Genomic DNA, 27115 nt, shown 5'->3' with positions numbered 1-27115 from the left:
TGGCCTGGGCGCCCGGCCCAGGCCCCACGAGCGGCGGTGCCCAACGGCTAGCAATCCGGCCCGGAGGCGCGGGACACGGCAGCAGGCGGGCGGGCGGGCGCTTCCTCCTCCTCCTCCTCCTCCTCCTCCCTCCGCCTCCTCCTTTGTAGCGAGTTCCCGGCCCCTCTTCCTCCCCCCGCCCCCCAGCCCGGGCCCGCTCCCTCGCTCCCTTTCTTCCTGCCTCGCCTTCCTGCGGCGAAAGAGGCTCATCTATTATAAATGCACATTCGGGGCTGACATCAGCGAAGAGCGGCGGGCGAGCGCCGACGAGCGGTCCCTGCGCTCTTCCCGTCCGGAGCGCGGGCCCCCCGGCTCTGCTGAGCTTCCCGCGGGGCGCGGGGAGCGCGCCCAGAGCCGCCCGGGCCGCGAGCGCACGGAGAAGCGCGGGACCCCTTCCCGCCGCCGTCCGGGCCCCCAGCGGACCCTGCCGTAGCCCCCGCACGCCGCGCCCGCGCCCCCGCAGCGCCCGGGAGTTCCTGCATGACTGTCACAAAGGTAAGCGCCAGGGACCCTCCGGCGCCTGCAGCCCTCCGCCTCCGCTGCGAGGGGCGTGGGGGTGGGGTGTGGGAGGGGTCGCTGGTGTGCGGGGAAGGTGCGGCGTGCGCCTCCTTCGCTCCCCCAGTCGCTCGAGTGGCTCCGGCCCCCGAGGACCGCTGAAGGATGGGGGAGGATGCAGCTTTGGCAGCCGCTGTGGTTTGGACAACATCCCTCCGCACCGGCCCAACCCCAGGACTGCATTTTTAACCCTTGTTTAGGATGCTGCATTTTTAACCCCTGGAGAGCAGTGTTGGGCAGCTCCTTCGTGTCCCCCATTGGAGCGCGCCTCGGGGAGAGTCACTGGCAGGGACTGGTGCTGAGCAGTGGTGTGGGAATGGGCTTGTCGCCCGGAGGAGGCCACCGGAGGGGAAAGCCCACCACACCTGCCGGCCTCTGCCGCCAATCCCAGGGACTCTGGCCCTGTGCCAACGCCACTCACTGGAAAAGGCGCTCCCTAGTCCCGGAGTTGCTACTGGGGATAGGAAAGGTTCTGAGGGGACTGGCTTGAAGATACGGGGAGGAACGGTCTTACGCCTTGCCATAGGGATCCAGGTTTATTGGAGCACTGTGTGGCTTCTCTGGTAAGGAGGAAGGAGTTGAGAGCAAAGCGGACCAGGGAGTGGAAGGTACCCAGGATTAGGAGACTAGAGAGACCTGAGTTCACTTCCCAGCTCTACCCTAACTCCTGGGTGATCTTAACTGGGCCCTTCTCTTTGGGCCTCAGTTTCCTATTGTGGAATGTGAGGATGATACTATGGATCCTGGAGGTTGAGCTGGGCAGTTGAAGGGCCAGTAAGATCAAGGGTGTGATCATACTTTTGAGAGAGCTCTGTCACCCTAAGGAACTCACAGCCTGGCCTTGGCTTTGGTTTTGGCCATCCACGCACCCAAAGCCAGAGTCCACTAGCTGTCTACCTGGCTTTCAGAACTGGAGAGCTGGAGGCCAAAGTCGGGGAGGGCAATTTGCTTGTGGTCAGCTGTGAAGCAACGACAGGGATGGTTCTGGCTCCTTCTGATGAGCCAGAGGCTCCCCGTGCCTCCTTGAGATCTGCTACAAGACAACATGTTTGCCCAAGGTCTTTGGGCTATTTGTAGGAAGATGAACTTGGGGGCTGAGGGGCTACCTTACCTCTGGCTACTCCTGGCAGGGCTGCTGTGACCCACAGTGGGTAGAACGCTTTGTGTTTTGAAATGCTACAAACACTCTTCTGCTGGGAGGGATTATTATTATTATTATTAAGGTTATTAACATTGAAGTCAAAGATACATGTCGGCCAGGGTAGAAGAGTAATGCATGGGCCTGGATGAGAGATTAAGTGTGTGAAATTTGTAATTATAGCACTGAGATTTGACTCAGTGCCTCCCCTGTGTCTCCTTATGTACGTGAGCTTAGGTTTCCTACCTACCAAGGAGGCCTAAAAGGAAAGTGTGTTTAGCACCCTTTAAGAGGGAGAGATTGAGGCTCAGAGCGATACAATGATTTGCCTAAGGTTATACAGCGAGTAACTAGTAGAGCTAGGGTTTGCCCTGATATCTGTCATAATCTATGGCCTATGAGCTTTCCTGAAGAGCACCCTGAACACCCTGGAGATTGTGTTATTTCCATGGTAGAGGGTCACTGCTTGGAGGCCTGGCCTCTGAGGTAGGGAGTCCATGAAGGTGGGTACTTGTTTGTTAAAAGCCACTGGCAGGCCTGGCCTCTTGATACCCAGTGATTATTCACTAATGCTCTCCTCCCCCACCCCCGCCATACCCTGCCTGCCCTAACCAATGTGGCATCAGTTTAAGCCAGCTCAGGGGATTAAATGAAATCCCCACCTTAACCCTATCTTCTCTCCCCTTGCCAGCCCTTCACAGACCAGCAGAGTTCCTGTGGGTAGGGCTGGAGAGCGGCAGGATGCGGGAGGCGGGCCTGGGTACAGTCCTGCCGCTTGAAAGCCTGCTGGGAGCGAAGCCTCCACGTGTTCTGGAAGAAACCACAGTGCTCTGGGCGTCTGAGGGCCTGGCCTCTAGTCCTAAATCGGCCACTACTAACAGGCTGTGTGACCTTAGGCCAGTCAGTTCCATCTCTAGGCCTGTGTTTTCCCCTCTGTGAAATGCAGGAATTGCTTTTGATGATGTCCAGGATCCCTTCTGCTGGGCTGTGGGTCATCTTCAGCTTTGGCAAGGAAGCCAGCTCTCACGGAGATTGGAGGCTCTCTGTTTTCTTGGACGTGGTCTGGTTAGACAGATATGAAAAATTCTGTCTAATTTTTCATATTAAAATTAAATTAAGACAGATATGAAAAAGTTCCCTAAAGGACATCTGGGAGGTGGGATCACTGCTTACAAACCACAGGGGTGGGGAGTGGTAGGCTGGGCAGGGAATGGCGTAGAGGCCACAGCCCTTGCTACTCCTCCTGCGTGCACAAGGTCATCCCTTTTGAGGGAGCCCAGCTTCCTGCACCTTGCACTGAGCCTTTGTGCCAGGCCCCCTGAGGGCAGAGTCCTAGGGCCAGGGTTAGGTGTGCGTTGCAAGAGATCGTCTTGTTAGCCCTGAGAGCCTGGGAAGTGGAGGAAAGGAAGTCAAAGGAGCAAGTTGCTAGGTGGTCAGTAGCACTTCCTGAGAGAAGGCAGGCCTTTGTTTTCCATTTACCACCCTGCCTCTCATATATATCCCTATTCTCCTTCCTTGTGGGGTGCAGCTGGTGCAGCTGCCTATACATTCTGGGGGTCGGGGATCCTGGAGGGACTCCTGCCCTAATCAGCACTAGAGATAGAGAGCTATGCAGATCGTGACCTCCTAGCCCAATGGCATTATTCCTCATTGTGATGTTTTCAACTGTTTTACTATGTTTTAATAAGCTGCCTTAGTTGCTTTATGTAATGGTGGGCGGGGGGGGGGGGGGAGAGTAGCGGGAACGGCCAGAAGCAGCTTCCCAGGCCTTGATCATCCACAGGAAATAAAGGCTCCACCTCCTCTCAGTTTTAGTCCAATATCCTTCTATAGGACAAGTCAGGGGTGAGGGAGTGAAGGCTGCTTTCCTAGTAACAAGGTGATTTTATTCCAGATGATTTTATTTTGAGTTCTTGTGCCTGCTTTTTATAATTTTCCTATCTCTATTCCATTTCAGTCATATGCCGGACTCTCAATGCTTCTCCAGTTTTAAATATCTGTTTCTAAACTGCCATCAACTGGCAAAACAGAATATGTTAGCACCGTGTGCAAAGTACGAGTCAGTGGGCTATAGGAAAGGCCCACACGCTGTAATGTAGGACTTTACAACCTCCTTTTTCCTGCTCAGAGGCCCTTTGGCATGATTTCCTGCCTGTTGTCTGATGAGACCAGAGAAGGGACTTCTAGGTAGGAAAGGTGGTGACTCGTAATTGACTGGGCTTCCTTCTTCCCAGGTGTGCCTTGTCAGGTTAGATGCCAGTGAGCTCAGCGCTTTCCAAGTTCATGAGGCTAGTTTAGTGGGTCTGCTGTCCAGGCATAAAGTGAATAAAGTGCACCGAGCAGAGGAAGTGCCTGTTGCCTTTCCAAAGGATGAAGCAGAAGGAATGTGGGCAAAGAGGAGACCCTGGGTGCCAGCTGCCCCTCCAAGCAGCATGTTAGCCAGAACCCGGCCCCTGTTTTCACAAGTCAGCATTCTTCTCTTGCCCCTGTCCTAGCAGAGCTCAGCTCACTGCTGGGAGCCCCTGGCCCCTGCTGAATGGGATAGGACTGAGGACGGTGCTGCTCTCCTGGATAACTAATGACAGTTAATTGTTTGACCAGGGTCACGTGTCTCCCCCTGTAGAGTGACTCACAGGAGAACAGAATGTTTGAGTGGTCAAATCACTCGACCCTCTCCCTTGACAGACGAAGGAGCCGAGGCCTAGGGAGCAGGATTGTGACCTGCCCAAAGTCACTCAGCAAGTTTGAGGCTGAAGGGTCTGGCACCTGGTTCCTCCGGACTGCTGGTCAGTGCTCCTTGTGCCTGGCTGCCCGGCCAGGGAGGTTTCAGGCAGGCCGATCAGGGGCAGGTGTCTTGGCCCCACTCCAGTCCCGCCACTGAAGGGGCCCGACCCGGACTGCCGGTGCCTGGCTTTCCCTCTGCTGGGCAGCCTCTTCCCTTGGAGGCAGACCTTGGGGGTCAGGGTATGTGGGAGCCCTTACTACACCCAGGATCAGGAGGGGGAGGAGGCATGGCAAGGCCCTGCTGCCTCTGAATCCTTGACCCAGAATCTGGGCTACAAAGGAGATGCCTGGACGCCTCCCCACCCCCGCCCAGACGTCCCCTCTGCCAGCACCTCTTTCCTGTCTGGCTCTTACTGGGGGAAGAGATGTGTGAGTGCCAGTATGTCCCAGAGCCTCAGTGAGAAGACACACACCCAACTCCCAGACACTTGGGGGTGGAGCGGGGACTCTGCCTTCTCCGCTTCATGAAGTCATTACACCTCCTCCTTCCTGCCAGTTCTTCTAGGCACCTGGCATTCTCATGCAGAAGACTGGAGGTGACATTCACTCTTTCTTCGTTCAGCCAGCCCCCTCCGGAGCTCCCCCGATGGGCTCGGCCAGTTGTTAGGCATTAGGGTGACGGAATGCAGAAGCCGTTGCCCCTGCTGTCCAGGGCCTTTGGGGAGATGGATATGGAAGGAGATGTGTCCAAGTCCTGAGTTAGAAGTCTCAAGGTCCGGGGGACACAAGCCAGGAGAGACTCTCTTGCCTGCATACTGTAAGTGCTCAATACATGCAGGCTCTTTCCTGCCTTGCTCTCTCCTTCGAGGCACTGAAGCTCCCTCTCCAGGGGGGGCTCTGGTGAGTTATTTGAGGGTGCCCACCTCGGCACCTATGGCAGCACTTCGGGGCGTGTGGAAAGGGTTGTGGGCCTCCCCAGGGCCCCAGAATCACCCTACAGTTGGTCTGCTCTGTGGAGTCAGCATAGACTTGAGCTCGGCCAGTTTGGGAGTGTGGACGCGGGCTGGACCAATGGCCTGGCAGCATCAGGCCCTGGCAGCTCAGTGATGGAGTGAGTTTTTCCATTTCTTTCCCGGGCTGGCTAGTCTAGAGCAGACATGGCCTCAGCCGCCGCCGGCTCCTGGCACTGGGGCGGCCCAGATTCTGATTTGGATATGCCGGCCACAGAATTTGTCTGGTGTCCAGGAGATGAGACATTCCCTCTGTGTGCAACCCCCCTCTCCTTTTCTCTTCTGATCAGCTTTCTGTCCCCCTGCCTCTCCCTGCCTGTGGACCCCGTAGGCTCAGGCCCAGCCCCGGCAGCCTGCAGCCTCAGAGCAGCTGGCACGGAGCAGGCCCTGCCAGGGGAGGACAGATGCAAATCCAGTGGCTTCCACATGAAAAGAAGCTGTTTTGAATGAGCCTCTCCTTTGTGGGTCTGGAGTGCGGGACTGACTGTGAAGGAGCAGGAGGCGAGGCGGGAGGAGGGTGGGAAGGAGGGCAGGAGCTGGCACCCACCCTCCTTGGCCCCCTCCCCTCTGCTCCCCCACAGAGGCCCCTGGAGGGACTTCGTAATTGGTTTCTGGCTGGCACCCTCCTTCCAATTAATTAACACAGGGATGGGAGGCACCCAGGTTTGTTCAGAACTGTCCTGTTCACAGACTGCAAACGCGGGTTACTGTGCTGAATCCCTTCGGAGGTCCTGGGGTGTGGGCTCCCTCTATTTACAGCTGAATAAATAGAATCTGAATGGAGACATGGCTGCACCCTGGTCGCACAGCTAATGTGGGTCAGAGATGGGATGCAAACCCAGGTCTTCTGGCTTTGATCCTTCTCAATCCATAATGGTCTATATCCTGTGAAGATTCATCACCGTCAGCGTGAGAATAACAGTTACTAAACAGGCCCGGGGCCCACATGACCGCACTTACTCTGTATGACCATAAGGTTGATTCTGTCACTGGCTCATGAGATTTTCCAGAGGAGAAAACTGAGGCTCAGCGAGGGTAGGTGAGTTGCTTAAGGTGACAGGTTTAGTGGGTCGGGGAGGGGTGATCTGTGCCTGGGCCGTCTGACCCCAGAGCGCACCTTCATCCGAGTTCCAGGCCTCTTCTGTCGGGCAGTGTTCCACGCCCCGCTCCTGCCCTCCCAGTGGGGAGGGCTCCAATCCGCGCGTCTGCGGCCCTGGCACTGAGGCGCGCTCCCTAAATGCTGCTTGCCTTGAAGGTGACACCCATGGTTGCGTCTTGCTTAGACTTCCCTGTGGCCTTCGTAAATGATTTGGGGAAATGTGCAGGGTGAGGAGGGCGTCCCACACGTGGTGTCTGGCATCAGATAGGGCTGCTTCGGTGTGGCTGAGGCAGGACCGCCGCTCCATTTCCACGATGCTCGCTTTATGTAGGGGATGCAGGTCTGTGGCTCAGGCCTGCAGGCCTTACCGGGAGTGGCCTTCCCTTCATATGGCCCTTGGTTCCTAGGTGGTGCCAGCTCTAAAGAACTCCAGCTTTAGAATCAGACAGGTATCATTGTGTCACTTACTTGCTGTGTGTTCTTCGGCAAGTTGCCTAACCTCTCTGAAAATCCGTTTCCCCATCTCTTAGTTGGGGTTGATAATAATAGTACTTAAAGAATTGTTATAAAGATTAAATGAGCTGATTCATGTGAAGCACTCACCACAAGACTAGCAGTTAGTGTTAGCTATTGGTATCCAGAAAATTAAAGAAATGCTGACAATGAGTGTCCTGGGGGTTATGAAATGAAAAGTACAGGGAGCCTGGGGAATGATAGCAGGGCCCTGACCTAGTCAGGGGGATCAGGAAGCGACTTCATGCTGAATCATGATGGGCGAGTGGGAGGTAGCAGGTGAAAGGAGGGAACTGAGGAGAGGATAATAGGCCAAGGGAACAGCCCAGGCAAATGTCTGGAGTCAAAAACAACACACCGGGGTCGCTTCCTGCAGCGCTGGGGTGGGCTCGATACATGTATAGGCTCATTTAACCCTCAGAACCACTTCACTCAGGAGGAGACAGGCATGGGGAGGCCAAGTAGGCAGCCAGAAGTCACCCGGTGAGGAGGAGCAGAGGCTGCTGCCCACCCAGGCCTTCTGCCTCTGGCTCGCCCTCCTCCCGTCTCCCTCCTCCCTGCGGTTTGATGGACACAGGGAGGGTGGCTTGTAGCTGGGCCACTTAAACTGACCTGGGCAAGAGGGGTGTGCAAGTGCCACGTTCAGTTGTCCAACCCTCACAGAGCCTCCCCGAGGGGTCACTTATTTTCCCAAAAGGAACCTTTGCTCTGGCAGGAAAATTTCCGTGTTATATTTTTCTGGGCCCGGTTATAACAATTTTTGTTCTTTAAAACTTTCTGATGATCTGGTTTGGGCCTTGGTCTTTAAAATAAAACTATAGGGAGACAGTATATAAAACTTTTCATGTTAGAAGTCCATTTGGTGTGTGCCTTGCCTGAGTTCAGGGAAGTTGGAGTTCAGGGTGACACCCTTGGAGGCTTTGGCTGCCTGGAGCAAGGGGGTAGGGAGGCTCAGGCCAGGTGGGTGCTCACGCAGACCCTTGGGAGGAAGCCCCCATACTCGGTGCTTCATCCAGAGCCAGCGCGGTCATAAGGTCCAGCCCCTGCCTCCATGGCATCCATGTTTCTAGGAACGGAAGAGTGACTCCTCATCTTTATTCCACTTCATTTAATAAATACTAATTTATAAGGAAGCAGTTCCCAGCCTTTACGAGGTGTTAGGTCCCTGCTTTTAAGGAACTGGCAGTGAAATAAACAAAAACAGCAGAAGTAGCTAACCTTTCTAGAGTCCTTAGTTTATGGTAGGCATATACAACATGTTTCATTTATATTTACTCATTTAATTTCATGACAACTCTGAGGTCTGTGCTATTATTGGTCCACTTTCTACAGTTGCAGAAACAGAGGCCTAGAGAGGGAACGGAGGTACAGTTAAGAAGGTTCACAAAGCTGGCGGGGGCGCGGAGCCGGCCTCCCAGGCCTTCTGTCTTGCCGCCTTCAGGCTGAAATGACCCTGAAACATGTGGCCAGAACTGGGGGATCCGGAGGCCCTTGACTCTGTTCCTTACTGTATGACCTTGAGCTAGTCCCTCAATGTCTCTGAGCCTCTGTTTCCTCACCTGTGGGAATCAAGTTAGTACTCAGTCTCACTAGGGTCCTGATATATGGAAATGTGTAAGTAAGGCGCTTTGTAGATGTTGTGGAAGGGGGTGGTTTATTGCAAAGTCAAATTTGCAGCCCCTCCTGCTCCCCCGCACCCCCCACCAGTGTTTAAGTCCAACAGCTGACCCGCCTCTCCCCTGCTGTGGTCCTGACTCCAGAGCTGGTTCATACGCTGCTGGTGGAAGAGACAACTTCATCTCTTCTAAACCGCCTCTCGGTTTTTATTCTGCAGGCTAGTTTGGTGCAGGTGAAAGGTGCTTTCCTCTTTCCTCTTTTGGCTGTTTTAATATGCTTGGGACAAATAATCGGGCTATAAAAATGGGGTGTCCTGCTTTCATGTGAAAAATGAGCCAAATAAAGCATTGAAGCCTTGATCTGAACCATCCTGGCTCCCTGCGGAAGGTGGGGGAAGGCGGGTTCCAGGGCACAATCTTGCCCAGGTCTCTTGGCAGAGAGACCCAATCCCCATTGACAAATGACCTTGACCTTTGCCCCAGACACATTCTGACACCCTGGAGAAGGGGGGGAGGGGTCGGATCTACTTTTCCTTTGAGATTATGGAAAGGGATATCTGCAACTACCTGAGGCACTTGCAGCAAACCATTTAAACACCTTGAGTATGATTTCAGAACTAATACCTTTATGATCTGGAGCCCAGGGGAATATCCATGACATGGAACAGCTGGAAAAAAGGGTGTTGGTGGAAGGCGACAAAAAGTTCAATTTCTGAGTTTTTTGTTCAACTGCATGAAGAAAATGCTGTTTATGCCTGCCCCGCCAGCCTCCAGGTAAAAGGTCGGTTTGCAGGAATGCAGGGGAAATTTAGGATTCCGGAAAATGTGGCATTCTGGGAAAGGGGATTTCTGTGTACCTGATAACATTTTATTATCACAAATCTGTCCTCTCAAGGCCCTGGGTCTGCCTTCCTGCCGTAGTCATCGTCCTATCTCAGAACAAACTCAAGTTGTTATGGATTGAGACTATTTCAGGGCCCGAATCAGGGTCCGGAAATTCCTTTGCCTCAGAGCTCCTGCAGCCCCCCAGTCTCTACTACACCAGCCACAGGCAAAGACAACATTGTTTGCTGATTGTTTTACAAGCAGGAACCTTTACTCCTTAACTGTGAGCTTGCTGAGGCCAGGGAAATCTGTCCGGCCCTTTTTAGAACCTCTCACTGCACTCGGCAGGGGTGTGGTCCCAATGTTAGGGTACCAGATGTGAAGATACAAGTTTGGGCAGAATTGTAGCAGGTCTTACCCCTTCCCTGATGTTGCTGCCTGGGCGAAGTCCTTCGTATAGATCCATGGATTGCCAGAGCCGGAAGGGACTCTAAAGAGATGTAATAGAATCCCTCATTTTGCAGAGGAGAAAACTGAGGCCTCAGAAGCTGTACCCAAGGGGGCACAGGTGGCCAAGCAAGAACTGGAGCTCCCTTGGGTTCATGGCGGGCTCAGGGTGGGTGAGTTTCAGTGCAATGGGTTTTTCTAGGCTTCGAGTAGAGATCAGGATGAGGATTGATTCGGAAGAGTGTGGTGAGGGAAAGTTGCAGAAAGGAGACTGAGAACTTAGCACAGGGGGCACCTGAACGGAGAGGCTCTGTCCCCCGAATGCCTAGCCGGCAGTGCCCGCTCTGAGGCCTGGCCATGGTGGTGGCAGAGGCAGGAGCGACTTCTGAGGTTCTTCCTGCTCAGCCGGGGTTGGGGGGTTGCTGTGATTACTGAGAGCTGGCAGCCGCATGTTTATGTGCCAGGCCACCACCCTGGCCTCCAAGGCTGCCTGTGAACCCCTCTCCCTCCTGGAAGCTGGGGCAGAGCCGGCCCTCCTGGCACCCTGGGCTGAAGGCGATCTTTCCCTCCTTTGTTTCTCTGAAACCATTAGAAGGGCCTCTGGGTTGGGAGCCTGGGTTGCTAAGAGCTTTCCCTGGCCAGACCTTATCACGGCTTGAGAAGTCTCCAGGCAGAGTTTTCCCTGGAACTCTGGCTTGGAGGGAGGGAGGGAGAGAGGGAGGAAGGGAGAGTGGGCGGAGGGAAGCAGAGGAGGGGCTCAGGAGCCACAAACAAAGCCACCATCCGGGGCCCCTGGAGAACCCGTGCAGGAGCTGGCTGTGGGAGCCGCAAGCTCTGTGGCCTTCGCTTTGGAAAAGCAGCAGAAACAGTACAGCTAGCTCTCCTGAGTCGCCCGCCAAGCATGACACTTTCGTTATCTCATGTAACCCCACAACTCTGCCGGTACCCCCACTTTACAGAGTGAGAACGTGAACCTCAGAGAGGGCGGCACTTGCCCTGGGTCTCCCAGCAGGGAAGGGTGGCCCTGGACCTGACCCTAGTGTGTCTGGTTGCACAGCCCTGTGGACACTTAGCAGCCCGCCGGCCTGGCCGTGCGTGACCAATCACGCTGTGCTTGCTTCGTCAAGAATGCCCTCCCAGCCGTCCTGCTCAGAGCCCACTACTATAGAATCCAGTTCCTTTGGACTTTGTTAATGTTACTAAAATGTAAGTTCTCCTGGGAGAGGCACTGCCTTAGGTGCGTGCCATTGACTGATAGATAGCAGGACCCTAAGTAATGGGACTCAGGAGAGGTTCCTGAGGAGGACAGTGAGGCAGGAGGGGACAGCTGGTGACCAGGAGCTGGCTTTGCCAGGGAAATGGGGCTGGAGAGGATGGCCATTATTCTGTGCACTCTCCACCCTGGCTGCCCTGCTCCCTGACCTCTGGGCACGCGCCCCACCCCTCCCCCTAGTCAAATAAAACAAGGCCCCCGGATTCATTCCAAAATCATTCACTGAGCCTCTGTGTGCCAGGCCCAAAGCATGTGGCAAGGAACATGCATGGATGAACCCAAGCTGTCTCTTCCTCGGGGGCATCCCTGTCTAGTGGGGGGGGGTCGGGCTGCTCAGAAGGACGCACAGCTGCAGGAATGTGGGGGGAGGGGGCTGGCGAGCAGGGGTGTGGGGCAGTGACAAAGATGTGTGCCCAGAACTCTGAAGTCCTGGGGGAGCAGGTGGGGAGGCCAGGGGAGGTTTCTGGAGGCAGAGATGTGAGCTCACATCTTCAAGGATGAGTAGGCAGAGGCGGATGAAGAGCAGAGAAAGGCACCCCAGGGAGAGGGGGTGGCATGAGCAGAGGCATGGAGAGAGCATGGGTGTAGCTTCCAGAGAGACCAGAGTTGGAAGCTGCTGGTGAAAAGGGTAGGAGAGCCTGTGCTGAAACAGACTGGAGGGGCAGGTAGGAGCCAAGGGATCTTAGGCTCATCCTGAGGTGCTCGGGGAGCGCTGGAGAGGTTTTAAGCAGAGGAATGACATGATCTTCCTTGTGCCTTTGGTGTCCTGCCCCAGGCCATTGACCCTAGAGGCAGAGAGGTGAGTGGTCATTCACAACGCCTGTGTGCAATGAGGTGGGGGTGTGGGTTCCGGCCCCCAGCCCAACTTTCTGCAGGTGTCTCCCTGTGCCTTGGAGTGGGCGCGGCATGGGTCCCTCTCCATCAAGGAGAAAGCTCTGTCTGGGATGACTCTATTGCGCGGGCCTTTCCCGTGGTTGGATCTAGGGGCTGAGAAAACAGGAGAGGGCAGAGGGTCATAAGTCTCCTTCTAGGAAGACTTGGTCAAGGCGTGATGAGGAGATCGGTGCAATGGGGTTTTGGAGGCTCCAGGCTAGACCCCAGTTCTGGCACTGTGTGGCCACATGATCTTGGATAGGTTACTTCTCCCTCTGGCTGGGACTCAGTTTTCCCAACTATCTTAGAATAATATCACCTGGTTCAAGTCTGGGTGCAAGGCTGGGTGCGATAAGCTTGTAGATGTGCTTATGCCCAGAGCTTATGCCCTGTTGCTGCCCAGCCTCTGGCCCAGTCCCATCCTCCTCCCTCCCCCAGCTTCCCCAGACTCTGCAGCCAGAGTCTCCTCCTGAGCTGCGTCCTCTGGTGCACGCACGTGTGCGCGCAGACTCATCCAGGCTGCTGAGGGCTGTGAAAGTTCACGAAACTTGGAAGTTGAGGACCAGAGTTCGAGTCCCAACTGCCACAAGCGTGCCCCGTGACTCAGCCTGTGTGAACCTCCCATTCGGTGTAAATATCAGCCCTTCACACATGTAAGGGCATTTTGTGTCAGCCTCCCTCAGCGGGACATCCTTCCATGATGAAAATTCTATCCGATTTTCATTGGTGACCTGGGTTGGGGGTGGGGTGTAGTATTAACTGAAACAGGGCTCAAGAGAACCTTCTGGAGCGACAGTGGTGAAGTGAATGTATGCATGTGTAAAAACTTTTCAAGCTGAACACTCTAGGCATATTGAGTATACTTCAATATCTGAATGTTAATATTTTATTACATAAAATAATAATGATTTTATTATATGTATGTATAATAACATTTTAATATTTAATATATTTGTATTTAATTAAAAAACATATGGACAAAAGGTCCTTCCCTGCTTTCGGGTTCCAGCTACCTCCCCATCCATTCATGTACTTATTCCCTCGACAGATATTCGTCTGTGCCCCAGGTGGCCCAGGCTTGCAGAGGTGAAGGAGACGCAGCTGCTGAGTGTGCTGTGGGGGAAGCTCAGAGGTACAGAGCCTGCAGTGGCTCCCCTTTGCTGTTAGTAGTGGTTGTCCATGCCGGCTGCAAATTGCCGGGGGACTTTTAAATGCTTGTCCCCAGGGCCAGCTTCCCGGGTGGGCAACCTATGAGTCACTTGCTCTGATACTGTCTTGAAATTCTTTTTTTTTTTTTTTTTTAATTTATTGATATTAGAGAGAGGAAGTGGAGGGAAACATCAGTTTGTTGTTCCACTTATTTACTTATTCACTGGTTGATTCTCGGATTCTTGTATGTGCCCTGACCAGGGACTGAACTTGCAACCTTGGCCGAGCGGGACAATGCTCTAACCAACTGAACTAGGACCTTGAAATTTTTCATCATTGTTGTGCGGGTCAAGGGGACCTACAAATTATGTAGTTGGTCCTTTCTTCTCCCTTCCCCCCAGAACAATAGAGTCAGAATCTCTGGGAGGTGAGGCCTGGGTGTCAGGATTTCTTTGATGTGCAGCCCTTATCCTGAGATGCTTGGCTGAAACAGAAGCTGGAGCCTAGCTCTGTAGACGCTTGTACCTGAGTTGGAATGATAAGACTTCACACGTGAGAGTGTCACAGGAGCAGTTCCCGGTGGCAGTGGTGGCAGCGATCCATGAGGGAGCTCAGGGAGGAGAGGGGGATCATTGCTGTGGGGTGGGATGGTCCAGGAAGGCTTCATGGAGGAGGTGACACATGTGCCATCCTGAAAAGGGCAAGAGAAAAGGAGAGAATAAAAGGCAAAGGCAGAACAGCATTTAGGGAAGGGAAGGACTTCTTTGAGAGAAAGGGAGGAGCCAAGCTAACGGGAGTAGGAGTGTGACTTGAGCAGAGATGTGGTTGGGAAGCTGGGGTGGGGCGAGGCTGGGAAGCACAGGAAATGACAGTCTGAGAAGTCAGAATCCTGTTGGCAGTGGGGAGCCGCTGAATATTCTGGGTCCAAGGATAATGGACTCCACGAACAAACACTTGAATGGAAAAACAAAAGGAATGTTTGGGGGAGACTTAACGGGGACCAGCCTGCAAAGTTGCCAAGGTTTCCAGCCAGGACTGTGGCCCACCTGTTTCTGGAGGCTCTGCACCCTCTTTCTCTGTAGGCGGCGCCTGCCTGTGCGGGAACCTCGTGTCCCCTGCTGTCCCCAAGAACAGACACTGAGCAGACCATGTTCTCCCATTTCCAGGAACAACAGGCAGTGGGTGGTGGGGGGTGCTTCTGGGGAAAAGCTGGATGCTGCTCTCTAGCCCGCACCGTGCTCCCCAACCCAGGTGAGCGGCCCCCGCAGGAAGGTGGCTGTCCCTGCCATCTTGTATTTCCCATGGCTTGGTGGACACTTCGGTGCCCGGAGCAGGGCGAGGGTCCTGCCTGGGATAGAGCGGCCCCTGTTTCTGAGTAGCCAGCAGCAGATCAAACGCAGATCTGTTTGTTTCTTAGTCTCCTGAAATATTTATGCAGGAAGATGAGAAAGGGGCTCTGTTTATTGAACGTATCCTCTGGGGAAGAAGCCACAGGGAACGGGCTGCTTCCCGTGTTTGAGAGCCAGTGAGCAGAGATGGAATTTCTTTGAGTTTAAAGCCAGACAGAGCCTGTTGTACTTGCAGAAGGAAGGGGGAGTGGTGTGGGATTTCTGGAGGGGACAGAAAGCCCTCTCAACCTCCTGCCTCTAGTCCCAGGAAGGCCTTTTAGCACATGCTTTCCTGGTGACTCCAGATAATAACAACTGAAATCTCAGCCTAGTTTCTATTCTGGGAGCTATCTCTAACATGCTGTGTGACCTTGGGCAAGGTGCTTCACCTCTCTGGGTCTTTGTTTCCAACTCTGAAAAGAGGGAGGTATCGATCCAGCTCTGTGTGCCCCTTGATAGTGTTTAAAGAGTCGGATGAGCTGTGGAGCAGCTTTGCTCTGAGGCAGCGAAGGGGTAGGAAGGGGTATAGGAAGCAGCATACCATGCGGAGGTCCCAGCTATGCAGCGCTCCAGGGCAGAGAACTCACTGGGAGCAAGGCTGAGTGGCCAGCGCAGCTGGCAGTCTCAGCTGTGTCCTGTGGGGTCAGCCCTAGACCCTGGCCTACCCTGAGGCCCCTTCCCTTCTTCCTCTTCCAGCTGAGCCCTGCTGTCCCATGTCCCTGAGAATTCTGGCAGGATTTCCTCCCAGGAAGGAGATGTGGGTATCCGGTTTACATCCCCTGGGAGTTGCAGGCACCAAGGAGAAAGGCAGCACTTGCTCCTGACAATGGGACTGGCCTTGTCTTCAGACGTGAAAGCCTGTGGCCCTGTGCCCTGGCCACGTGGCCAGCCTCAGATCATGCCTGTCTACGCTCAGGGCACCGGGACCTCCTGCTGGCAGCTTGGCCCCCAGTGCAGAGCTTCAGGGCCTTCTCCCAGGGCGGGGGTTCCCAGCTTACGGCTGGCTTGCGGTACCTGTCCCCCATGGTGGGCCTTGTTAAAGGTAATAATTAATAACAATTATTAGCATTAGAATAACCCAAATCTTGATACAAACTACCATCTCCTGGGCCCCTGCTCCCTGCCAGGGGCTGTGCTGGCTTAGGGGACACAGCGGGAACGGATTTCTCTGACCTTTAAGGAAGTTGAGTTCTGCTTGGGAGGCAGACACAGATCAATGCAGGGCCTGGAGCAGCATGGAACCCTGGTCCTGCAGGACCTGGGAGACTGGACCAGACCTCGGAGGGGAGGTAGGGCCTCAGTCTGACTTTGAAGGATAAGTAGGGTTTGGGGGAGGGTGGAACACCATGGGTGCAGCATTAGTAAAGGCAAGGGCAACAGCGCTCCTGGGGCTTCCCAGGGCCTGGAGGTCATCCAGGGAAGTTTGAATGCGAAGGGTGAGGGGCTGGGAAGGTGCGGAGCGGGCTTGAGGAGTAGGCGGACGGGAGGTAAGGATGGAGGCTGGGGCTAGTGGTGCATAAATCAGTAAAGAACTTTTCAGGGGAAAGAGACATGATTAAGTCATTACATTCCACCACAATGAACTCTCATGAAGCACGTCCTGTACTAGCCACCGTTCTAGGTGATGGGACACATCGATATCAGTAAACAAAACAGAAAAAGTCCCTGCCCTCAGGGGACTGGCCCTGGAGGGTGGGGGGACCAGGCAGAACACAAATACATAAATATTAGGATGTCCGGTGGTGGTAAGCAGTATGCAGACACATGCGGCGGGGTCAGGGGACAGAATGATGGGACAGTTAGGCAGGGCGGCTCTGAAAAGGGGACATCAGGGCCCAGAGGGGAGTGAGGGAGGGATGCAGGAGAACCTGGGGAGATCTTTCCCGGCTGAGAGGGTGGCACACTCACAGGCTTTGAGAAGGAGGCCGCCTGCCACTGAAGGCGCAGCCATGAGGCCCTCGTCTGGGGAGCGTCAGGGGAGAGGGTTAGAAAGCAGGCTGAAGCTGGATCTGGTCACAGTGAGTCCTGCCTCCCCCAGGCTGGCATGTGCTCACTAGTGTTGACTGACCAACTATTGGAGAGTGGCCACTTTGGGGACAAAGGACAGGAGTGAGGGGAGGCTACAGACCAGGATCCTGGCAGCCCCTTTGAGCTGGTGAGGTTTTGCGCCAGGGATCGGTGACACAGAGCAAAGGAATCTGCAGGCTTTGATGACTGGGTGGAGGGAAAAGAAGACAACAGCCAGGTGGTACCGGAGCTTCCTGGAGAAGAACTTGATCCATGAGTCTAGGGGCCGTTACCGCAGCAGGATTCCCACGTCCCCTCCCGTGGGGCCCCCCGCCTGCTGGCCTGGGCCTGTGGAGTGAGCCAGAGCCTCCCCTCCCACCTGCCCTCTCCAGAATGCTCCAAACTGGGCTGTGTCCTCCTGCAGGGCGGGCAAGACTGAGGGAAGTCCTTAGGGGCTGCCCTCCCCTGCCAGCCTCATCTTGCGTCCAACCTCATTAGTATTTTGAGCAGAAGCATATTTATTTTTTCCTGCAGGGAATTGGTGTCCTGCTTGTTTCAAATTGAGTAAAACCAAAGAGCAATTAAGAGGCACAGTCTTCTTGGGTCAAGGAGAAGTGACAGAGGGAAGCGGTGGCGCTGGCGGCTGGGCACCTCTGCTTGGGCTGGCTTGGGTTTGGAGCGGCAAGGAGGGAGGTGCTGTAGGATTTGCGCTCACCAGTAACAAGATACTAATGATTCATGTTTGTTTAGGTGCTGACCGTGTTCCAGGGACGGTGCTGTGTTACATGCATCTTAGCACTCTTTCAACAGCCTGTGAGGCACAGGGTGGGTGCTACTGTTATGTTGTCCATTTTGTGGATGAGGAAACTGAGGCTCAGAGGAGTCAAGTGATACGCTCAAAGTCACACGGCCAGTAAACTGAGATAGAGCCAGGGTGTTATTGTATCCCTGATGCATTCGGACCCCATGTCCTTAACTGCCTGGCTGCTTGCTTCTCAAAAGCATTGAATTTAGCCAACAGCTTCTCCCTAAGTTCTGTTTCCCTTTCAGAAAGAAGGAAGGAAGGAAGGAAGGAAGGAAGGAAGGAAGGAAGGAAGGAAGGAAGGAAGAGCCTCCACTGCTATGGATGTGGAGGCTTCAGTAGGGTTACTGAGGTTACTGAGGTAAAGCAGGGCAGAGAGGAGCCACTGGCTGTGCTGAGGCTCTGTCCCTGCCCCTCCCGGGACCAGCACAGTTCACAGTTAGAGCCATTGCTCTTGGCCAGCATGGGGGCAGCAGACCAGTTAGGGGGCATTGCTGTGGTCCAGGCGAGGCCTGGTGGGAGCAGCAAGGCCTGGAGAGGACACAGGATGCAGGGTGGTGTTTTGGAGGTTAAAGAGTCGGTGGATGAGGCAGGAGTCAGTGGACGACTTGGGGCTCCTGGCCTTGCTGTTGAGGGAGATGGAGAACCTACGGGGAAGAAGTGGATCTGGTCAGAGGCGTGTCCTCCACATCCGGCTCCTCCCCCTGTAACTGGACCATCTACCTTGTGCCACAGGCTTGGTAGCTTTACAAACATTTTCAGTTTCAGAAAATCAGAATCCGCAGAGGCCAAAGCCTGGTGCCTCAGGTCAGGGAAGATGGGGGGCAGCTGGCTGGAACTGGTCTGTCCCACTCCTGGGGAGGGAGCTGTGTTCCTGGAAAGAGAGAGACAGAGACAGAAAACAAACAGGAAGCTTTGCCACCTGGGCTCCTCTGTCATGCAGGGCCAGTGATTTTTGCTAATAACCTCCTGGAAAGAAATTGATCCAAGGACAGAAATCTCATTTTCTCAGAAGAGTAGGCCTGCTTTCTAAAAAAGCCTGGATGTGAGGAAAGCCAGGAGGTTTAGTGCCCCAGAGAGGCAAGTCCCTGCCAGGTGAGCTTCTCCCCAGGGCCATCAGACCTGGATTGTCCCTCTGTAGCAGCCTTCTCTCTCCAGCTCCTCGTTCCTACTTTTAACTCTCCTGCAGACCTACCTCGCCCCCTCCCTCCGCTCCCTTTGCTGGGCGCGGAGGGCTGACCTGTAAACTGATCTGTGTTGAGAACACTGGGGTTTGTGCGGAGCCTTGCCGGGAGGAAGTTTCTACTCTGACTGGAGCTTCTCCAAGAGTGACACTGCGTGAAGGAAGCCGATGTGGATGGGAGCAGGGGCAACCATGCTGTGACCCGGGCTGCCCTGGAGTAGTGGACTGGGGGGTGGGGACCCACCAGCCTGTACTCCTGGAGCCCGTTGCCCACCTGGGTGGCAGTCTCCTTTGGCTTCCCACTGCCAGGCCGCACAGCCAGACATTCAAGGCCTCATCCTGCCCCTGGCTTCCCACCATTTACCTCCTTGGCCGCTGCCCAGAGCCTTCCATCCAGCCACACGGGTCTGCTTGTTGCCCCAGAGGTGTACTTTTCTGTTCTCTGTCCACTGAAAAGGCCTCCTGATCCCTGCTTTCAAGGCCAAGCCAAAATGCCGCTTGCTCCATGGAGCCTTCTCTGATTCCTCCTCACAACACACTCTGTCCTTCCCACGTCACTGCCGTGTCGAGATGGCTGTAGCTGCCCACAGCCTGGCTCCCGAGCCAGAGGACAGCGCCTGTGCCCTGCGTGGGAGGGAGCGTGCGATGCCATGGATCCCATGGCGTGTTCCTCGTGCCTGGCTCATAGATGTTCCAGTAGAGATTTTTGAATGACGTATTTGTACTTTTTGCACGGACAGAAGAATCTATTCTGCGCATGCAGCGTAGCTTCTGCCATGTGAGATGCATTTGTTGGCGAATCCATCAGAGGATGCAGCAGAAAGGTTCCCAAAGGGCCTGGGACCTATACAGGGAGCTTATTCTTCCTTTCTCCCATCCCCCCAGCACTGCTCACAAAGAGTCTGTGCTGCCCTTGAAGAATTCGAAAGGAGGGAACGCGCTCCCCGGTGCCTCCCAGACCTCCTGCCCAAGACAGGCTGAGGCTGGTGACCCTGTGACAGCAGTGTGCTCTCCTGGGGCTCTGCCCTCCCCTGGGAGGTTGCCAGATGCTTTCCGGATGTCCAGGTCTCATTACGCTCCAACTCAAAAATTCATCTTGTGTAATTGTGCTCGAGTCCTGAGTGAATTCAGGGGCTATTAGTGGGGCTCTGTGGGCCTGGAGTCTCCATGGCAACAGAGGATGCGCCCTAATGAACTTCGTCCTTGGAGACTGGTTCAGGGGTCCCCTGCCCCCCTCCACTCTGTGTGGACTGCTGCTGCTGTCCCTGCTACTTGATGGAGGCCCCCTCTGGAGGGGCTCTGGGTGGGGAGAGGGGATGGAGGCAGACTGTGCAGCAGCCGCTGAGACCCCTGTGTGGTAGCCGTGATTCCTCCCGGCGCTGCAGGGATAGAAGATACTCTCAGACGATCCCAGTACCCTTATTGCTGGCCAGAGCGTCCCTTCACAAACAGCCCTTCATCAAACGCAGGCATGTGTGTGCACACATGCACCAAAGACCAGTGATTTAAGTGCCACTTGTTCTGTAAATATTTAAAATATGGAAGTTACACTCCTCCTTGGAGGCCTGGCTCAAGTGCCACCTCATTCAGGAACCCTCCCTGGAACGTCTGTCTCTCTCAGCCCCATTCTACCACTGCGCTTGGTTTGTGCCTCCGCGATGTTTTTCAGCACATTCTGCCCAGGAGTGGTTCACTGCGTGCAGATCAGGCTCAGTTTGCACCGGGTGACAAGCTGCTAGCATGACTAACCCCCTGCCTTCCTCGCTGGAGCCCCAGACCTGGACCGCCATGGGGCTCAGTCAGAAAGAGAAAGGGGTCTTTGCTAACCTCTCTGTGCCTTCAGTTCCACCCCAGGACCCAGGCTTGGGAGTGTCTCTGTTGATGTGGCTCCTAAGGCCCTTCAGAGACAGCGGGTCATGCCAGGAGGCAGGTGCTTTGCCTTCCTCCCCAGAAAAAGAAGGGAACGCCCTAACACTGGGCCTTTGAGGAAGGAGTGCAAAAGAAAAGGAGACTTGAAGTGAAAACAGTAAGCTGGGGACAGCTCTGGCCCAGTCCCCAGCTTCCTGGTTGGTGGGCCCCCGACCCCTTGCCTGGTCACCCACAGGAAGACTGCGCCGTGTGGGAGGAGGGTCGGTAGGGAGAGATGCAAGCCCAGCGAGTTCTCCACATCCCCCGCACCTCCCTCTCAGCTGTCCTGCTGATTCTCAGCTCCAGAAATGACCTGGAGAAATAGGAATGAGTGGGGAGGAAGCTGCCTATTTGACTTTTAATTAAAAAGGACAGGACACCTCCTCGCTTTAAGGCAGTGGCACTCCCTGTGGTGTTGTGTGTCTTCATCAAGGAGGACAGGTGGTGTGCAGGTGTGTGGGTGTGTGAACAGCTGACAGGCCCACGGGAAGATTGAAAATCTATCCAAAAAGCTGAGTTTTCTGTTCGCTTCTCCACAGCCCCGTCCCTTAACACAGCAAACATTTCTTGAGCACCCGCCATGTGCCAAGCCCTGCCCCGGGTCCTGGAGAAGTAGAAATGGAGGAGACACTGCCCTTGGCCTCCACAGCTGTGAGGAAGGCCAGCACCAAGAGGCTGAGGGGCCTGCCTGTCACTAGGCCTTCATTCAGCCAGTGTCCCCTGAGCACTCCTGTGTGCACAGAGGCGGGGTAAAGCGAGGAATGTGGCAGAGGCTCCGGCCTGCAGGGAGCTTACTGTCAAGGGCGCCCTGGGAGTGCGGGGAGCAGGGTCTGAGCAGGCGACTGGAGCGGCGAACGCAGGCCAGGGGGAATCGGAAGGCCAGCCTAAGAAGTGGCTCAGAAGGGGGAGGATTTAGCCAAGTGAAGAGACGGAAGAATGATCAAAGTAGAGGGAACATCAGCGGTACAAAGGCCAGGAGAAGAGAGGCAAAGGCTTTGAGAAAGAGGTTGAGGCGTGGCAGGCCCCAGGCTATGGAGGGCCATTGTAATCCAATCTCTGAGGACCCTGGACTTGATCCTAAGGGTGGAGGAGGGAACTGTTCACTGGCTTTATGCAGGGGAGTAACACCAGATTTATGTTTTGAAAAGATTGCTCTTCACTTTGGCATGTATTTTTTTATGATAAAAAATTAAAATATTCTGTTTTTCACCTAAGGTCATGCTTGGTGTTGCAGAAGGGAACAAGGGAGAGGTACGAGGACTGCAGTGATTGGGATATTTGGCCCGAGTTAGATGCTGACTGTGGACATGCATATTTTACCTAGATGTTTTCATTCACCTTGATATAGAAATTTCAGGCCACTAAGAGAGAGATAAGCCCAAAGAGCGCTCTGACTACTCTTGATAATGTGAGTGTTTAACTCTTTATCTATCCCTGTCATGTACCAAGTTAAGCAGGATCCAGCTTATCTCCCTGGTTCCCAGGGCTCTGGTTGGTGGGGATCCCATGGTTTTGCCTGCTATGGGGTTTCTCCTTCTTTTATAGCCTGCCCTGGGGCGAGGACGGTAGGTGTGAGTTTCATGGTTCTCTACATCAGTGAAGAGAGGTTCAGTAAGACAAGCAACTTGAATACACCAGGAGGCGATTCCTTTCTGTTTTCTAGTAGAAATATGTCATGGAAGCATGCCTGTGTCCTGAGCAGAGAGAGACTGCTTGTATAAATCTTGCAAGCACATGCTTATTTCCCTTGTTGGGACAGGTATAATTTTATTTCCCAGAAGGGAACCTACAGCTTTGCAATCCCTTGCCTAGAAACAGATGCCCCATAAGATTAACACCATCTGCTTCCCCTGAGAACGAAGGTGTTAAAGAGCCTTTTGCCTACTAAGAGTTTGTGAAGGGAATGTTAGGAGAGGAAGTGAGAAATGTCGAGTGGCCTGGGCTTAGGGAGCACAATGGGGAGAGAGCATTGGGCAGGCTGGCTGAATCAGGATGCAGAATTGTTGCTGTATCTTGTGCACCGTTGGAGCCCCAGGCCTAATACAGTGCCTGGCTCCTAGGAGGTGCTTATTAAACTGGTTGCTGGATGGCTGAGTGGCTGACCAAATGAATGAATAAGTTGAATGAATGAATGGGAAGGTATGCACAAACCAGTGAAAGTCAGCCTGTAACCTCCAAATAATTATAATCTACTAAAACAAAAACAAAAACAAAAAACACCAAAAAGCACGCTTGTCAATAAGGCTAATAAAGAGACCTGATGACAAAAGAGCCTTTATGGTGGAGGAGTTGCAGGAACAGTGCGAGGTCATCCGGGAGATGTATGAGTCTACGTTTCTCAGAGAAGGGTTTGATTGATACGATGTTATGGACTGAATTGTGTCTCCCCCAAATTCATATATTGAAGCCCTAACCCTCAACGCGACTGTAGTTAGAGACAGGGCCTTTAAGGAAGTGATTAAGATTAAACCAGGTCATCAGGATAGGCTCCTAACCCCTTCTGTCCTTAGAAGAAGAGGAAGAGACACCAGGAGTGTGTGGCACACAGAGGAAGGGCCTTGGGAGCACCCAATGAGAAGGTGGCTGTCTGCAAGCCAGGGAGACGGAGGCCTCCCCAGGAACCAACCTGCTGGCACCTTGATCTTAGACTTCCAGCTTCTACAACTGTGAGGTTGTTTAAGCCATCTAGGCTGTGGAACTCTGGGGACCCTGGATCTGAGGACAGAGGTCGAGGTGGACGGAACCCAGAGATACAAGTGCTGTGTTACAGGATTCAGAAGGTCATCTGGTTTCCTTCGGAGGCTCACACAGAATGTGTACACCCAGGAGGTTCAGAGTAGGAGCCCTGGCTGTGGAGTCAGCCTGCCTGGGCCCTAGTCCTGGCCCTTTCCACCGTCTGGGTATGAGGTCCTGAACAGGTTTTAAATTCTCAGTTTTCTCATTTCTAAATAGGAATAGCAATAGTAGTTACTGTGATTACTCCTTGTTGTACAAGTAGCATTGAGAGCCTGAAGTTTCTCTTATGTATGCAAAGCACTCAGCACAGAGCCAGGCATGGTAAGTCCTCAGTAACCGTTGCAGTGTCTGCTCCTCAGTGTCGTCGCCCTGGGTGCTCCCTTCTCTCAACACATTCCGGGAGCTCCAGCCACGGTTCAGAACACTTTGGGGCCTCCTTTCAGTACCCAGCTTCTAACGTGGAGTTAACAGTTTGACACTTTATGGCCAGCCTCCCCTGGCCCCTAATCCACCTTCCCCACCTTGAAAGGACCAAGCTTATGTCTGAAAGATTCCATCCAGATTGTGGCTAAGGAGGGGAGGCCTGCTAATGAAGGACAAAGATAGGCCCTCACTGAGGATGTCCCTAAGAATACCTTGCCAGTCCTAAGTGGGACTTCACACCAGGAGTTTAAAGGTTATTTTTTAAAAATGTGATGGTGAAAGGGTGGTATTTGATCTCAGCAGTGTAACTAGAATATGTGCATGTCCTTTCCAGGGAGTATCTGTGGAAAGGCCAGGGTCTAAACATGTACGAGTACGTGCCGTGATTAAAGACAGCAGCCTCCAGTTTAGCCTGCGTTCCTCATCCTAGCATTCTGACGCTCAGAACTCATGTCTTCTAAGAATCTCTGGAAAGATGGAATTATAGGTGCTTTTGTTTTATTTGGTTGCACAATTCCATGTTTGGCTTTCTATATTATACATTTATTATATTGATAATTAGGAGAAAAATAAGCAAACCTAAAAAAATTATTGATTGATTTTAGAGAGAGAGGAAGAGAGAGAAAGAGAGAGAGACAGAGAATTTGTTCCACTTATCCATGCACTTACTGATTGTTTCTTGTGTGTGCCCTACCTGGGGATCAAACCTGCAACTTTCATGTATTGGGATGACACTCTCACTAACTGAGAAAAACAGCCAGGGCCTTAAGCAAACTTTTAAGAAATCCTAAAAAAAAGGAAAAACTCTGAACTCCCAGATGCTGAGGACTGTCCCAGGAATCATGGGTGGCCCATTCCAACATTGTGTAAGCCATTATCAAAGACACATAAAAGTAGAGGAATATCACCCTTTTGGAGAGCAATTTGGCAACCTGCATCACAAGCTATAAAAATATCCATATGCTGTGACCTAGTAATCTTACTCCTGGGAGGGTGTCCAAAGGAAATAATCCAAAGGCAGAAAAGGCCTGTGCATCAAGATGCTCATCATGGTATTATTTGTAACAATTGAAATGTGGAGGCAAAATAAAGGCCTCGCAACATGGGACTGGCTAAGTAAATGAGGCAGCATTCATTTAATGGAACATTCCGTAGCCCTTAAAACTCATAATACCAAATTGCTATTGCAGTGTGGAAAAATGTTCATGTTAAGCGGCAAAGGTGGCTTACAAAATTTTGCGTACACCAAGATTAGAGCTGTGTCAAAGTTCTTTGGAAAATACAGTTGCTCTTAGGCTGAAAAGTGAAGGAAGACTTTGACAGGACCTAGAGTTGGGCCCAGGGGAAAGGGGGTTGGTTCACAGATATCTCTTGGGTTCGTGTGGTGAGCCGCTGAGTAGGTGAAAGTCCCATTCATTTGGAGTCATAGAGTGGCAGAAGAGGAGCACATTGGGTGGGGAAAAGATCAGTAGTTAGTTCCTGACATGTTAGGTCAGAGAGGTCAGGGAGAATCCAAATGAATGGATATGAAGCTCAGGAAAGAGGCCCAGGCTGGGGGTGGAAATTTCTGAGCCATCAGCTTGTAGATAGTATTTAGATCCTTGAGTGTGGATGACTTCAGACAAGGAAGAGGTGGGACAGTGGGTGTCATCCACCGTTACTGTTAGGGTCCCTCCAGGCACGTGAATCAGAACCCCCCCAGGTGGGGTTGGCAGATTGGGGTGGGTGTTAAAGTGAGAGGGGAGAGGCTGGGTGTGAGCCAGGAGCTCCTGATGGCTGAGACTGAGAATGGGAAAAGCCTTCCGTGAAGGTGTGGCCAAGGAGGAGGGAGTGATCGCCTGCGGCAACTGCCATCCAGAGGGCAAAGCGTGAGGCCTTCGCCTCTGGCCTCAGCAGTGTGGATGAGGCCCTTCCAGCTCTGGGATCCCATGAATCAGTGGGCCCCACAGAGCCCAGCACAGGGCCTTACAGGCAGGCAGCAGCCTGTAAACGTCCGTTTTGTTCAACTGAACGGAACAGTTGTTCGTCAGTTGCTTTTTGTAAAGTAAACATTTTCCATACCCCAAATTCTGGCACATGGTCTGCAGGATTTTTGCACTGCTTCTGGGTGGAAGAGGCCATGTAGAAAATGCAGTGTGGATACAGTAACAGTGAAATGGCAGGGATATTTTGATAGCTCATGGGTATAGTGTGGCAGAATATTTGAAACAGGGACAGACATAGAAAAATCCGGAGCAAAACTGAACACAGAGTGACATTTCCCCCAATAGCTCTGGTCAGTCTCCAGCCTGGCTCCAGATAGAGAATAAGTTTCTTGAGCACAGAGCACAGAGGGGAGGGCATGGAAGACATTCTTGGCATCCCCTGGAACTGCTGGCATAGAGCAGGGACTTCGTAGGTGCTCAGTATGTCCTCCATCAACTTGGATTGATTCAGAGCCGCAAAAAGAGCACCACATGCAGGAACCTTCCTCAAACATCCCAAGCCCCTCCTCTGGCTCCCCAGGCTCGAGACAGAGATTGGGCCTTTGGAGGAGGTAGAGGGGTTGGCAAGGGGCCACGGGGCTTCTTTGGATCAGGCACTCAGATGGGGCACTCAAGGGACATCTTGTCTCTGTTTCACACTGTCTGCGGCCTCTGCTATGAAAATGCAGATGACTAGGGAGTGGCTTGAACATCTAAGAGGCTGGAATCACCTGGAAGTTTCCTCACTCTCCTGTCTAGTGCAGGGTCTGAGATGACTCAAAGGCTGGGTGCAGCTGGAGCTCTGGGTCGGAGCCTCTACACGTACCACGTCAGTGTGGCTTGGGCTTCCTGGCGGCATGGCAGCTCAGAGCAGTCAGATTCCTTGCATGATGACTGAGGGAGTCAGTGTTCCAGCAAACAAGACAGAAGCAGCCTGACCTCTTATGACCTAGTCCCAGAATCACACCGTGTGATTTCCTCACTGGATGGGGAACATGGAAACCACCTCAGAGTCCTCTTCAAAAAGTACGTCTCTTGCTTTCGCTGCAGCCTCTCTCGGAGGGCCGTTTCTGGCAACAGACATGATGTTCATGTCCCTGCCTTTCCTGAGACCCCAGGGTCTTTATCATCTTTTAGTCAAAACCAGAGGCCTTCCGGCCTAGCATCTCATGCAAGAGGGGCTTGAGAGCGAAGGCACAGAGGCCACCCTAGGGCTCAGCTGCAGCTTCTGACCTACAACTTGGGAAGGGCAGTATAGATTGTGCAATGCTGCCCTTGCTAGAGGATTTACCACACTTTGCCTGCAACCTACCTCTGGGCCAGTGTTTCCATTCTCTTGGGCTGAGGCAACCCAAATCAGACCTGGTGGCCTCATCCCAACCACTGCAGACCCAGAGCTGGAAGCCAGAGGCCAGGCAGGGGTCAAAGGGGGCATGATCAAGG

The 27115-nt window shown here is 53.4% G+C and overlaps 1 protein-coding gene across 2 annotated transcripts in view; it reads left to right on the top strand.

The window, feature by feature from the left end:
- The first annotated feature begins 304 nt into the window (after positions 1-304).
- CORO2B (coronin 2B) overlaps positions 305-27115 on the top strand; it is a 125833-nt gene continuing 99022 nt past the window's right edge. Inside the window, exon 1 of one of the 2 annotated variants that reach the window (XM_054565226.1) lies at positions 305-534. In XM_054565226.1, the coding sequence (XP_054421201.1) occupies positions 520-534 (15 nt within the window). In that variant the 5' untranslated portion in view covers positions 305-519. Of the gene's footprint in view, positions 535-5145; positions 5274-27115 lie in introns of those variants that run through there. The other variant, XM_054565227.1, reaches the window with a different exon arrangement.

This window comes from Pteronotus mesoamericanus, unplaced genomic scaffold (assembly GCF_021234165.1).
Source record: "Pteronotus mesoamericanus isolate MK-2021 breed Mesoamerican mustached bat unplaced genomic scaffold, CSHL_Meso_final contig_164, whole genome shotgun sequence".
Taxonomy (NCBI): domain Eukaryota; kingdom Metazoa; phylum Chordata; class Mammalia; order Chiroptera; family Mormoopidae; genus Pteronotus; species Pteronotus mesoamericanus.
Note: the sequence above shows the minus strand (reverse complement) of the source record. Positions and strands in the feature narration are given on the sequence as shown.